We start from the raw sequence: 13,073 nt of genomic DNA, 5'->3' as shown, positions 1-13,073 counted from the left end.
TTATGGTTATGGTAATGATTATAGGATGGGAGTGATGGAGTGTGTGTATTTGGGTGTATGTGTGCATGTGTGTGTTTAGAAAGTAAGAAAATGCTGGGGATCTGGTGTCAATGTCCAAGTGAAACATAAGAATGGAACGAGAAAGGATTAGTTAAAGTGATCTAGAAGCACAGCAAAGCAAGAAGTGCATAAGCAGAGAGCAGTCCTGAGAAGCAGTGAATGCTTGCCATCTCAGCTCTCATGGGGCTCACAGAAAGCCTCACAGGCAGGAGGATCACAGAGAGCTGGAAGCCAGTCTGGCTTACATAAGTGAGTTCCACATCATCTTGGGATCTCAAGAAATGAAAATACACACACCAATAAATGAAAGGTTAAAGCAATGTGATATAACATGTGGGGGTTTGGATATAAATGGGACAGCCCCTGGTAAGTCTAAAACACTTACTCCAATGAATGATCACACGCCTGAGAATATAAAGACAGCATTAACTGGATTCATTGAGTTGAAAATAATAATGATGACAAAAATGTGGGTGGGTATCTGAATGGGGGTTATGGATCTGTGAGAAGATGGGGAGGATATGAATATTATCAAGATATAATGTGTGTTATTCTCAATGACTTAATTTGTGTGCATACAAATATACATATAATTACCTTTGACCTTCTTATTTACTATTTCAGTAGAAAAAATTTCTTTTACTTTCTGGCATAAAGCCCCTTCATCCATTTCAGCATTTACTCTTGTCAAAATATTTTGTGGCTCTGTAAACCATTCTTCCAATGATGACCAATTGTCTGAGAAGCCAACAATTCTGCAAAATCAGAATATTATATGAATATGTGATACCGATTTCAATGTTTGAATAAAGAGATATTAAACATAAAATGACATTTAGCATGATTTATTTGACAGTTCATGATGAAGAAGTAGCCTGCCAATGGAATTCAAACCAAAAAAGCAACTTTATGAAATCTATAAGTTATGGATTTAATAGATTTAAATACTAAATTTAAAGAACGTGTCTGATGGCATCAAAGAATAATTTTTATAATTTTAGAAGTATGAGTGAAAAGGATTTGGAAATACTACCCACTCATTCAGTAAACATTTGACTTAAGTTCAGATCTCTGTTTAAAAACCAAAGACAACATCATGTACACTAATGGCAGAGGCAGTCCGAGGACTCTTCTAACAGGACCACAGACCCCACACTCAGGCCATAGAATTTCTTTTCTTGGACATACGAAGTGAAAAGGTCTTTGCAGGAAGAGATGGCACAGACTTAATTTATTTTACTAAAAAGCTTTCTTGAACCATGTTTTTTTTTTTTTTTTCCATTCCTAGGACACAGACAGATTCATGTAGCTCAAATTACACTTCCTGTTTCATTTCTTATTTTTAGATGTCTCAGGCTTTCATGAAATCGCCTAATTTTGCCTACATTTTCTTTTCTGAAGGAAAATTACACACAATTCAAAGAATGCCATGTAACTTCATTTTAGTATAACAGATGGGCTACTACAAACTTTTCCAGTCTGACTCACAGCTCTGGAATTCTATAATCTTCATTGGTATTTTCTAAGTGTTTGCTGAATTCCCTGTAATTAACTTGTATTTTCTGATTGGCTTCTTTCCCCAGACTACAACAACTGTGGCTCCAAATATAAAAGCTTCCATATAAATATTTCACTCAGTGCAAAAACCTGTTTTGTTTTACCTGTGAAAGACTCAATGGTAGGGAATATATCTTTTTTTGTAGCCTCTTTGAATGGAAAGAAATAGAAAGGGCACAAAGTTTAAAACTGACCTATGGTGTATCTGGTCTCTTAAGTTCCGGTCCACACTCTTATCTTGGCTTATAGAAGCTCCACAATGACCAATGCTTTCATGAGAAATTTCATGTGAGATTTCCTTGGCTATGGTACAAAAATTACTTAATTAGATAATCAGCAAAACCAATCAAAATGCTACTTACTGCCAAAAAGCATTTTTATAAGATTCCAGGTAGATAAGGCCATATTTTGGTCTAATGTTATTTTAGTATGTTTTTATTTAATTTCTTACATGGAATATATTTTGATCATATTCTTTTCCTTCCCCACATCCTTACAGATTCTCCCCCACCTCCTTACCTACTCAACTTCTTGTTCTTTCTCAAAAAAAAAAAAAAAAGGTCAAGACAAGCATGCAGTAGGGCAAAAAATACAAAACAAAACAAAAAGATACATACATGAAATGTGTGTGTGCTTGAACACTCTCTCTCTCCTCTCTCTCTCTCTCTCTCTCTGTCTATCTGTCTGTCACACACACACACACACACACACACACACACACACACACACTTACATAAATAACAACAACAAAAGATACTGGGTCCATTTTGTGTTGACCAACTACTCTTGGGTATGAGGCCTGCCCTTTGATATGGTATATATACCTACTGTCACTCCACTGGAAAAAAAACTTACTTTCCCTTTCCAAGCAGGTATCGATTGCAAATATCTTCTTAGCTAGGGATGGAATTTTATGTTTACTTCCCCTTCTCTATGCTGCAATTGTGTCTTGTGTTTACTCATCAGGGTTACTGCATGCTATCATTATCACAGTCTCTATGATTTCATATGTGCTTCAATTCTGTTGTGTCTGGATGATGTTGTTTCTTTGGAGTCATCCACCACCTCTGGTCCTTAATATCTTTGTGCCTCCTTTCCCACATAGATCCCTGAGCCTTTAGAGGAGCTGATTGATAGAGGCTTCCATTTAGGGCTGAGTGATTCAAAGCATCTAACTCTCTGTGCACTGTCCAGTTGTGTTTCTCTTTTCTAATTTCCATCTATGGAAAGTAGGAGTATACTTTATAAGGGTTGTGCAATGCCTTGATCTATGGTCATGGCAATATGGCATTAGGACTAATTCTATTGCTATGCTCTTTTAGCAGAATAATAATAGTAGGTTTTCTTCTAGGGCCCTTGACCTATTTAGTCTCAGATTCTTGGCTATTTAAGTATAGTCAGGGATGGGTACCATCTCATAGAGTATGACTTAAATTCAATGGTTAAAAAGTAGTTGGTTACTCCCATAACATTTGTGCCACTGTTGCACTGATAGATCTTGTAGACAGGTCTTTGTTTATAGGTTACAGGGTTTGGAGATTGGTATTATTGATGCTTTTTTCCTTCTTTGGCATTGTTCAAAGTACCTTTAAATACTGTGATTGATAATCAGTAAGCATGAAACTTCTAATTGGGCAATAGCTCTATTTATTATTTATCTATGATTATGTGTGTGTGTGTGCCTGTGCGCACACACACACGTGTGTGTGTATGTATGTATGTATGTGTGTGTGTGATTTCTTCAGCAATAGGGCCTTACAATCAGGTTATGGAAGGTAATCAAAAGTGTTGGCAATAGCCTACGATATTTAGGGTTTCTATACTCAAGAAGATGCAACCTATTCCTGGCTGGAGGTAAATTTTACTTGGTGGCATAGGATATCTACTCGGATCATTATCTTCCTGATTACATGATGACTCCATTTAGATTCCCTTAGTATATTTATGTATTTTTAGGAAGCTTCTACACCAAGAGGTTTTTTATGGGAGGGCAGCGAAAAAGAAGGAATATAGAGAGGGAAAATGAACAACCAAGCCCACTTGAAAATCTATACTTAAATATGTTTTGAAGGAGGTTTAAAGTCAGAGAAGAGATGACCACTGTTACAATAGTAGGGGTGACTATTGTGGGGTAACCAATTGTTTTATAAGTGGATTTGAAACCTGTTACATAGGATGGAGTTCATGCTTGCTACTGTATAACTGGCCAAAAACCCATTGATAAGGAGTTCATAGGCCTTATAGTAATACTTACTATTGTTATTTAACCAAATAACCATGCCTTCAAATCTCCTTCTAAATATTTATGTTTATACCCATAGATCTGAGATGTTCCCACACTTGGCCAGAGAAGCTCCTTTTTTTTTTTTTTTTTTCTTTTTTCAATAATCAGCAGTCAATACAGAAACTTGTAACTGGACAAATTGCAGCAATAAGTAACTGTAAGTTATCAGTCTTAAATGGGACATTGCTAACTACCCTGACACATAAATCAATGCTCAAAGAACCAAGAGTTAGCAGAAAGAATATACGATCTGGAGATGAGGATGAATGCTATGAAATGTTGTCTTTAGGATATCACATGGGTATCACACTCATGAACACACACCAACTGTGGTTACCTCTACAAGACCTTCACAAGATGAAGCCAACCAAACCATAGTATGGAAGGAGAGGAAGCTCACAGGCCCCATCCCTGGCCTTTGGCACTTGATAGCTACTGATGGAGAAAATGAGAATCATTCTTCTTTGGGGGATGTAGTCACTACTTGGTAGTCCATGTTCTACTGGATGGTTCCAAACTCATGCATATGTGGCCATCACTAATGGTATTTATGGGTTGTTAGAACAAAAGAAGAGGACACAAATTTGGGAGGGAAATATGTTTGGGGGAACCTGCAGAGAGTTGGGTGGGAGCAATGTTGGATAGATACAAACACATTTTATTGTGATATGTATGACATTCTCAAAGAATAAAATTTTTAAAATAAGTGAATGAATATATTAATTGTAGAAGAGCAGGTCATGAATTTAAAAGGGGAAGAGAAGGACACAGGAAATGGAGGTGCATAAGCAGGCATGGAAATGGTGGAGATACAGTGTACTAATGTACTTAAATTCTCAAGTAAATTTAAGAAACAAATTGATTTAACATGCTTGAAGAGAAGCCCAAACAATAACAAAAAATTTAAGGTAGTTTTAGAATAAGAATTCATATTTTCTCTTGGAAATGGGTGAGAAATGTGGCAAAACAGACTGAAGAGAAGCTGGGTTTTCAATAAGGAATACCTTAGGATAGAGTGTTTGTGAGAAATTCCGAGATGCCTGAAGTTAGGCTCAGGGACATGGGGAGGGAAGACAATAAGAGGTTCTCTTAACTAAGAACTTCAAATGAGGGGCTGGGGAGCACTTATTGTTCCTGCAAACAACCTAGGTCTAGTTGCCAGCACCCACATGGTAGCTTTCAAGCTGGCCCACAGGTCCATTTCCAGAGGACCCAATGCTTTATTCTGATCTTCGTGAGTACTTGCACATTTATGATGCACATATACTCACAAAAGCACACACACACACACACACACACACACACACACACACACTACACATACACACTAAATAATAAATAAAAACCACAAGCAAAATTAGCAAAGAAAGTCATGCTATATTCCCTCTCAGTTGAAGTTTGGCCACCAAGATGCTAATGTATTCTGATTCCAGAATCAAACAACCAAGAATCAGCACCATTCCCTCCTGTCTCAGGACTCTGCCTGTGTTGTACTGTCTTGCTCTCTTAGCTATCACTACTAAGGTTCAATGTAAACAGTTCATGATTTCCTCTCTCTTCATTTCATTATAAGATATTCTGGCTTCCTAGATCCATAGAACATTTTTCCAGCTACTTACAGACCATGCTCCTGCATAGCTCATATAATTTGTCACAGGACTGACTGTTTTTTTCATTTTAGTATGGACTATGTAACAGCCTAGTAAACCCTTTATTTCAGAGATGCCCCCTGTCCAAAAAGTTTGATTTAACAATATGAAAACATAAGGATGACAAAGGATGAATTGTTATGGATAACAAACTTGGAGAGAGAAAATCAGCACTTCGAAGTAAAAATTAGAGTAAAATAAGGTGGCCATAAAGTCAAATAAACATAACACTACTGATATCATACTATTAAACTGTGAAATATTTATGCCTCTTTCTAGAATTATGAACTCCATTTTGAATACACATAAAGAAATTGACCATAAGAAACCAAAAATAATTAAAACAAAACAATTTCAGCAACTCTCATTGAGTTTCATTTCATGCAAATACAAGATACTCATAAGCTGGTAATAAATAGAGAAATATCAAAGAAAAAAGAAAGCCTTGAATTAGACTAAAGGGAATTAGAATTATAGCAAAAACAGCATTAGAATGTGACTTAATAGCATTTTAGAAAATGAAAGACCTCATAAATATAGTAATCAGTTTCTTCCCATCTCCATTAATGATAAAACAAGATGACAAGATGGAAAGGATTTGGAATACAAAATCATGGTGATTTTTGTTGTTGTTGTTATGAAACTTACTATATTCAAAGCCAAGAAATAACACCTTGGACTAGATTAAAAGGGATGAGAATTGCTCAAAGCAAAAGAGCAGAGAAGAGGAAATTAGCAGCATTCAAGGCAATCAAGGGCCCTCGCAGGGTACAGCAATCAGCTGTTTCCCATCTACAGAATGGATGATTGAAAGAAAAATGTGGATGTTTTCTCAAGAGACGCTATCATCCCTATCTTGTGGTCAATACCTCTCACATGTGCTGAGGATTTCAGCACATGAATTAGATCTCTCTTTCTTCCTCCCCTCCCTCTCCCTCCTCCCTCTCTCCTCCCAGCTCTATCTCATATACAGACATCGTCCCCCTTTCCTTCCATTTCCAACATTCACTACCATGGTTCCAGGACTTTTAGTGGCCCTGATGACCCATCTTTGTGATCTTAAGTACAACACTTTCAGTGTAAACTCTGATCCTTCCAGGACTCCAGCAGCTCATTGAGCTCTTCAACCGTGTCCAGTTCCAGAATCCCTACACCTGCCCTTCAGACTGACCACCATGGCCATATCTTTATTTCTAGCATGGCTGAAGACTTCAACTTCTATTTCTGTCTAACAACTTTAATTTACCCTTCTTACTGTACTGGTTGGGGTTGATTATTATCTGTCCTTTCACTTATGCTGTTTTGATAAAATACTCTGACAAAAAACAACTCAGGGGAGAAGAATCTTAGTTCACAATTCCAGGTTATAGTCCATTACTGTGGGTAAGTCAAGGCAGAAAACCTAATGCACCTCCTAGTCATACCCATTGTTAAGAGCAGAAACAAGTGGATGCACACAATTTCAGGTTATAGTCTATTACTGTGGGGAAGTAAAGGCAGAAACCCAGTGATAGTCATATCCATAGTTAAGCAGAGAAAAATAACTGCACCCAATTTCAGGTTATAGTCTATTACTGTGGAGAAGTCAAGGCCCTCATTGCGACTTTCTTTCCAGGTGAGTCTACACTGTGTGGCAAGTGGAGAATTTAAACTAACTGTTTTTTATCATTTCTCTTCCCAGAGTTAAACTATTGTAGGTATCTTTAAATTAAAACAACAACAACAAGAAGTCAAAAGCAACAGCCTTATCTTCAAAACTAATTATCATTAAGAAAATCATTTGGTTAACTCTGTGCCCTTTCCTCTAAGAGAGAAGAAGAAGAAAGGGAAGGAAAAGGAGAACAGATCCTAAGAATAAATCTAAAGTATTCTGACTCTATGCTGTCCGCCTTTCAGAGGAATGCTTCTAGCAAGTTATTTTCACTCACCCTCTCCTACCCCCTTGCCTCTAATTCCAGCTTCAATCCTGTGCAATACAACTTCCCCTCCCCACTACCAATGAAACAGCTTTCATTGCTGTCACCCAAAATGCCAAAACCGATGGGTGTGTTTCCATCCTTATCTCCCTTTATTGTTCTATAGCATGTACAGGAAGAACTCAGCTTACAGGGCTTTTGATAATGTAAAATGTTGTCTCAATTGAAGAAAATTCGTAAATATGACTCTAAACAGAAGTAATTTGCATTGATTTACAGAATAGTCAAGTCAAAGACATAGATCAGGATAGAATCACTTGTTCCAAAACATCTAGGAGAAAATACGCAGATCTCTACTGAAAAGATACCCAGTCAGTCATCTTTCATTCATTTCAAAGCCTTCCTCAAACTCCCCTGACATTTACTACATACCAGACCAATCTTACACGATTAAGTCCAATTTCTTTAAGTATCTATGACAATACAATAGTCTATTGGTTGGGAAATTGAGGTTTAAGAAGGTTAAGGTCAGAGGATCATTGAGACTATGAGTTTAAAACCAGCCTAAGCATTAAAATGAGACCTTACTCCAGAAAAGAAAAAGCAGATAATAAAATAAATTTTAAAACAAAACAACAAAAACCACAATAAATTATCTCAAGTACCTTATAAATGGAAAGTTAAAGGTTAAGAATATATACTTTTATCTTGGTAAATATTTAATATGTAGAATAAAATAATATTTTTACTTTAATAATAAGAAGTCAAATAAATCATGCATTTTGGCCATAGTATTCAACTTCACCATATGAGGACTTCAAGACATTGTTTCCTGTTCTTAAGAGTTAGAACAGAACACAAGAAACGATTGTTGTCAGATCCTCATAAGTAAGACAGATGCAGTTTTGTCAACATCATTGTGATATGAACTAGCTACATATTGCTTCTCCATGTGTACAAATCTCACAGAGGAAACGGGCATGGAGAACTGTCAATTTGATGTAAAGTTTCAGCAAAATGCTTATAATTGGCCTAGAATTCTCTCTTAGTCCCAGGTTTGCCTAATTCTCAATACTGACAGTTAAAACAAGGCATGATGAACTCAATTGGGTAATTCTTTGAATGCTCAATTAAATGAATTCTTTCTTATACTTTTAAATGGAAATATTCACTTAGTCAAAGAATAATTTTTATTCAATTTTTTCATATAGTATATTTTGATCATGTTTTTTTCCTTCCCTCACATTTATCTCAGATCCTGTTCATCTTCCTACCCACCCAATTTTATGTTCTTTTGCTCTTTGAAAAAAATAAACAAAAACAGAAACAAAAGCAAAAAAACAAAACGACAACAACAAAAAAAGAAAAATGGAGTTAAGGAAACAAATTTTAAAAGCACTTTTCATTATGAAAAAGTATAAAATTTTAAAATCAAGGCATTTGGCTTACCTATGATGTCATTCATGCGATCCAGTGATGTATTATCTGAAATATCTAGTAATATGACAAAGTCGAATGCTGATGGGAGCGGAGGGGCTCTTTGGAAGGGGTAGGGCCCAAGGCCAGGGTGGGCATCTGTGCTTTCTTTTTCTCGGCCTCTTTGCATTTTTTTTTGTAGCCTGTCAATGCTTCTTCTAGAAGTTGAGCTTGGTTTAATGTCATTGGAAACCCATCAAGAACCCAGCTTTGGTTCACGGGCATATTCCTAAATTCAAACAGCATGATTCATTAGCATGTTGCCAGACACCGTTACTTTATGGAAGTTAGTAATACAATGAATGCCTTCATCTTCATTGCACATTCATCCTATTGCATGAGTTTCAGGATTTTATAGCTAAAGCATCAGGTTTTCCAATGTGTTCTGATCGATGATTTGTTTAAAATCCTTCTGTGAGTCCCTGTTGTCCTCCAAATCTATTTCAGAAGCCTTATCATCCTATTTAAAACTAAATGACCATGACTTATTTCTCCCAAACTTCTAAACTCTCACAGTTTCAAATGCTTACAAGCAGATACCTTCACTATTATGTGAATACACATGGCATTATTTACTTTATGCTCGTAGGCTGTACTTCCTCAGTACCTCAAGTTCCTCATCTATACAATGGGGTACTGTAAATTATCTCATTAGGAGTTTGTGAAGATGAACAGAAATCCATATTTAATAAATCCAAACAGATCTTAGCCCATACTAAACACTCTCATTGCCAACCTGGAGGGGTGTCCTCACCCTTCCCACTCCTATAACAGGCTGATTTTAACTCTTTACGCTCTCACTAATTTCACCATATGAATAAATTATTCTTGACATAAAAAATTAAAGTTATTCTTTCAAAATTTATATTAAGTTGTGTTATAAATTTCTGAAGTATTAAGGACCTTATCTTTTTTTACTCAGCATGTTATCTTCGATAGACAATGTACAACCTATATTAAAAAGGACTTAGGTATCAACTTTGTTCTGTTATATCTTCAAATTATACACAATTGATTTTTTTCTGTTATATTTTAAAGGTATGACTATTTATTGCTATGCTAGCCCTTGTATTAAATGTCAGAATCACATTTCCAGAAGTTTCTAAGTCTTTTGGTGCCTACATGCACTCATTCTGACAGTGTGGCAGGAGGAAGAGGGGACTAAGTTCAGAAAGATTTCATTACTTGATCAAAAGCAATAAAACTACAAATAGCCTCCTGTCTGACGATTCTCAGCACAGTTGCACACTTCCTTCTGGCACTGGCCTTCATCTCCTCTACTAGGTTATCATGAGCAGGAAAAGAGTACATTTTACTTTCATGACTTCTCCAGAGAGAGATCAAGCATTTGGCGCAGATTGGACTTACTAATTTATTTGCCTAAGACAGAGAAGAGAGTTCCTTTAAATGTTTGACCTCTTCTGAGATCTGCCATCTCTGAAGCCACAACAGAGGTAGAACTTAGAGCTACACTCATTCAATGCTAGAGCGAGACAGCAGACATCAGGGAGCCATGAGGCCTGGCTTTAGATTTTGTTACATCACTACCCAGAACATCTAATGTTTCTTTGCTCATTGGACTAGACCAGAAGATTTTAAACTTATATACAGTTCTCTGGAGGTGTCTTAGAGGAAATGCAAATGGTGTTCTGCAGTAGGAGGGTGATTGTGCTGTGGAGTGTGGATCCTCCAGATCCACTGAAACTCAAGTGAAGGGCTGCTTGCTGTTTTGCATATTCATTTGCTCCACGAACAAAGAGCACTGTGGTAAAGTGTACTTTATGTCAGTTCTGGGAAATGTGAGCATAGAATCCCTCCAGCTCTAAGGGTAGCAGCCTTGAGCTCCAGTTGCTAGATACAAGAGTGAGAAGTACCTTAAATCTTGAGAGCAGTCTTTTAAGATAACATAATGGAGGAGCTCATCCCAGAAGGATAGTAAAAATTCTATCAACTCTCCTTCCTCTGTGTCATAATGGTTCCCACATACCACAGCTAAGCAATTCCATTTCCACCACCTGATTCTTTCAACAGAACCCTTTACTCTTTTTTTTTCTCATCCTGTGTGGATTCTTTCCTTTATTATACAGACCAACTGGCCTCTTTGTAATAAACATGTATAACAAAGCGAGGTTGAGAGGAATCTTTTCTCTATAGAAAGGACGACAGAGGAATTACAAAATGCGGCCTCTGAACTCTTCCCTTTCTCCCCTATCACACACCCTCCGGGTGTTACATGGATGTGCTTTGTCTAGCCTGTGTCCCACTGCCTGTTGTCTTAGTACTGCTTAGCCTCCGCATCCCTGGACTCTATACCTGCCCTCTTCCTGAAACATAACACAAGCAAGTGCAGAAACCTGTGCCCATTCAGGTGGGATCTCCTTTCTCGAAACGTGTTCATTGGCTTATCTAATTGCCCAATTTCCTCGCATTCCCCAAAGATACTGGAAGTTGACCCACATTTACATCAGGTAGAAGCCAAGGTTGGTCAGTGAGAAGAGGCATGCAAATCTATATATTTTCCTTTTATCTTAGGACTAATTTGGGTATTAGAAACATTTGAATATTAAAAAGTTGCATCTCTGTATTATTCTTCACATATCGTTTTGTGGTAAACAATGCATGAAACAGGATAGGGAGACGGTTGCTCAGCAATTAAAGTGTTTGACATGCAAGCATGGCAAAGGGGGCTCAGATTCTCAGAACTCGTGTAAGTGCTGGCTGGGTGTGGGGGACCCAACTATAATTCTGCCCTCGGAAGTTGGAGACAAGGGATCTCCAAGTAGGCTGGCTAGAGAGACTAACCTTTTTTTTTTTTGTGCAGCTCAAGGATTGAATGAGACTCCCATCCAAAGGATAAGGAAAGAAAGAGGAGACAATTCCTGATGTCAGCCTTAGGCGTCTGTACCATTTGCGTGCACATTCTCACACACATGCACATAAACACGTAAGTCACACATGAGCACATACGTCTATACACGTAGGGAAAAAAAGAATATATGAAATAGGTATGAGAAAGGAAACGGCAATACATACTTAATAGCATTCACCAAGATGTTAACCAGCAATATGTCTGGGATGCTCCTTCCTTTTTTAAGCAACTGTTCTGACTTTGCACCAAGTTGAGCTCGCACAGTAAGCTGTGGAGAGAAATGAAGAAGGCTAGGAAAGAGCTGACTGAAAAGTCCTATTCCATTCAAGATGTCTGGAGTTAAACAATTTAGTACCCATGCTCTCTAATGAAGATACTGAGGAATTACCATGCTTTTGGAGCCAGGCAAGTACTCAAGGAAGATCTGTACCAATTTGAATCATTTCTTTGGAGTTCTTTTCATTCTGAGATCGCCTCCTCTAATTTTCAGCTGCTCTGGCATGCCAAATTTTATCTCCTAACACTTTCAATCATAACAACTCAGTTCTAACCACTCATATCAATGGGTGAATGCCCTCTGGGAAGACACACACCCATATGGCTTTCTTTCAGTGATCACATTCCAGATTTCCAGCTCCATTTTTCTTCTGCCTTGATGACTGCCCTTTCTTTTTCTATCACAAGCTCACTCTAGTGATTAACTTTTTGGTTTTGTCCAGAATTAATAAGTATGATATTGATAAGGGGTTATTTCTGTACAAGCTATATAATGTCACTGAACATGAGCTTCTTCGGAGCCTGCTCTTCACTCAGGCACTGGAATATTTTTATATCAAATGAGACTCTAGCTCTACTCCAACCCATTCAACCCATGTAGAGGACAGCAGCATACTCTATGACAAATGTGATAATAATAATTACTTCTCAAGCTCTGACAGACCGGGCTCATTTCTCTTATCTTTCTGATCTCAGCCTTTGTTAAGCATGTTGGCCACCCTGTGACAATCTACCTATTCATGTTGCTGGAGAGGCTTCCTACATCCAGTTGACTATTTCTCTTAACTCTTTCAATTTGCCTAGGTCATGCTTTCTCCAGTGGGCCTACCTTAGTTTAATACAGGAGCACTCTTTCCTTCCCCTCCCCCAAATGCTGCTGTCCTCTACTTTTCAAGTTTTACCTGAACCTGATCATATTTTACCATGCTCTTCAGTTCATCGACTAGTGTTTATGGCTGATTACTGCCCACCTCTATTAGAATGTG

At 37.5% G+C, this 13,073-nt stretch overlaps 1 protein-coding gene across 1 annotated transcript in view; it reads right to left on the bottom strand.

Annotated features, from left to right (window-relative positions):
• The window catches only part of Spef2 (sperm flagellar 2), a 170,175-nt gene that overhangs the window by 80,558 nt on the left and 76,544 nt on the right, over nt 1–13,073 (bottom strand). Inside the window, 5 exon segments of the mRNA XM_028895063.2 lie at nt 658–815; nt 1,812–1,920; nt 8,916–9,002; nt 9,005–9,171; nt 11,976–12,079. Coding sequence (XP_028750896.1) covers nt 658–815; nt 1,812–1,920; nt 8,916–9,002; nt 9,005–9,171; nt 11,976–12,079 — 625 coding nt within the window.

The sequence above is a fragment of the Peromyscus leucopus genome, chromosome 11, assembly GCF_004664715.2.
Source record: "Peromyscus leucopus breed LL Stock chromosome 11, UCI_PerLeu_2.1, whole genome shotgun sequence".
Taxonomy (NCBI): Eukaryota; Metazoa; Chordata; class Mammalia; order Rodentia; family Cricetidae; genus Peromyscus; species Peromyscus leucopus.
Note: the sequence above shows the minus strand (reverse complement) of the source record. Positions and strands in the feature narration are given on the sequence as shown.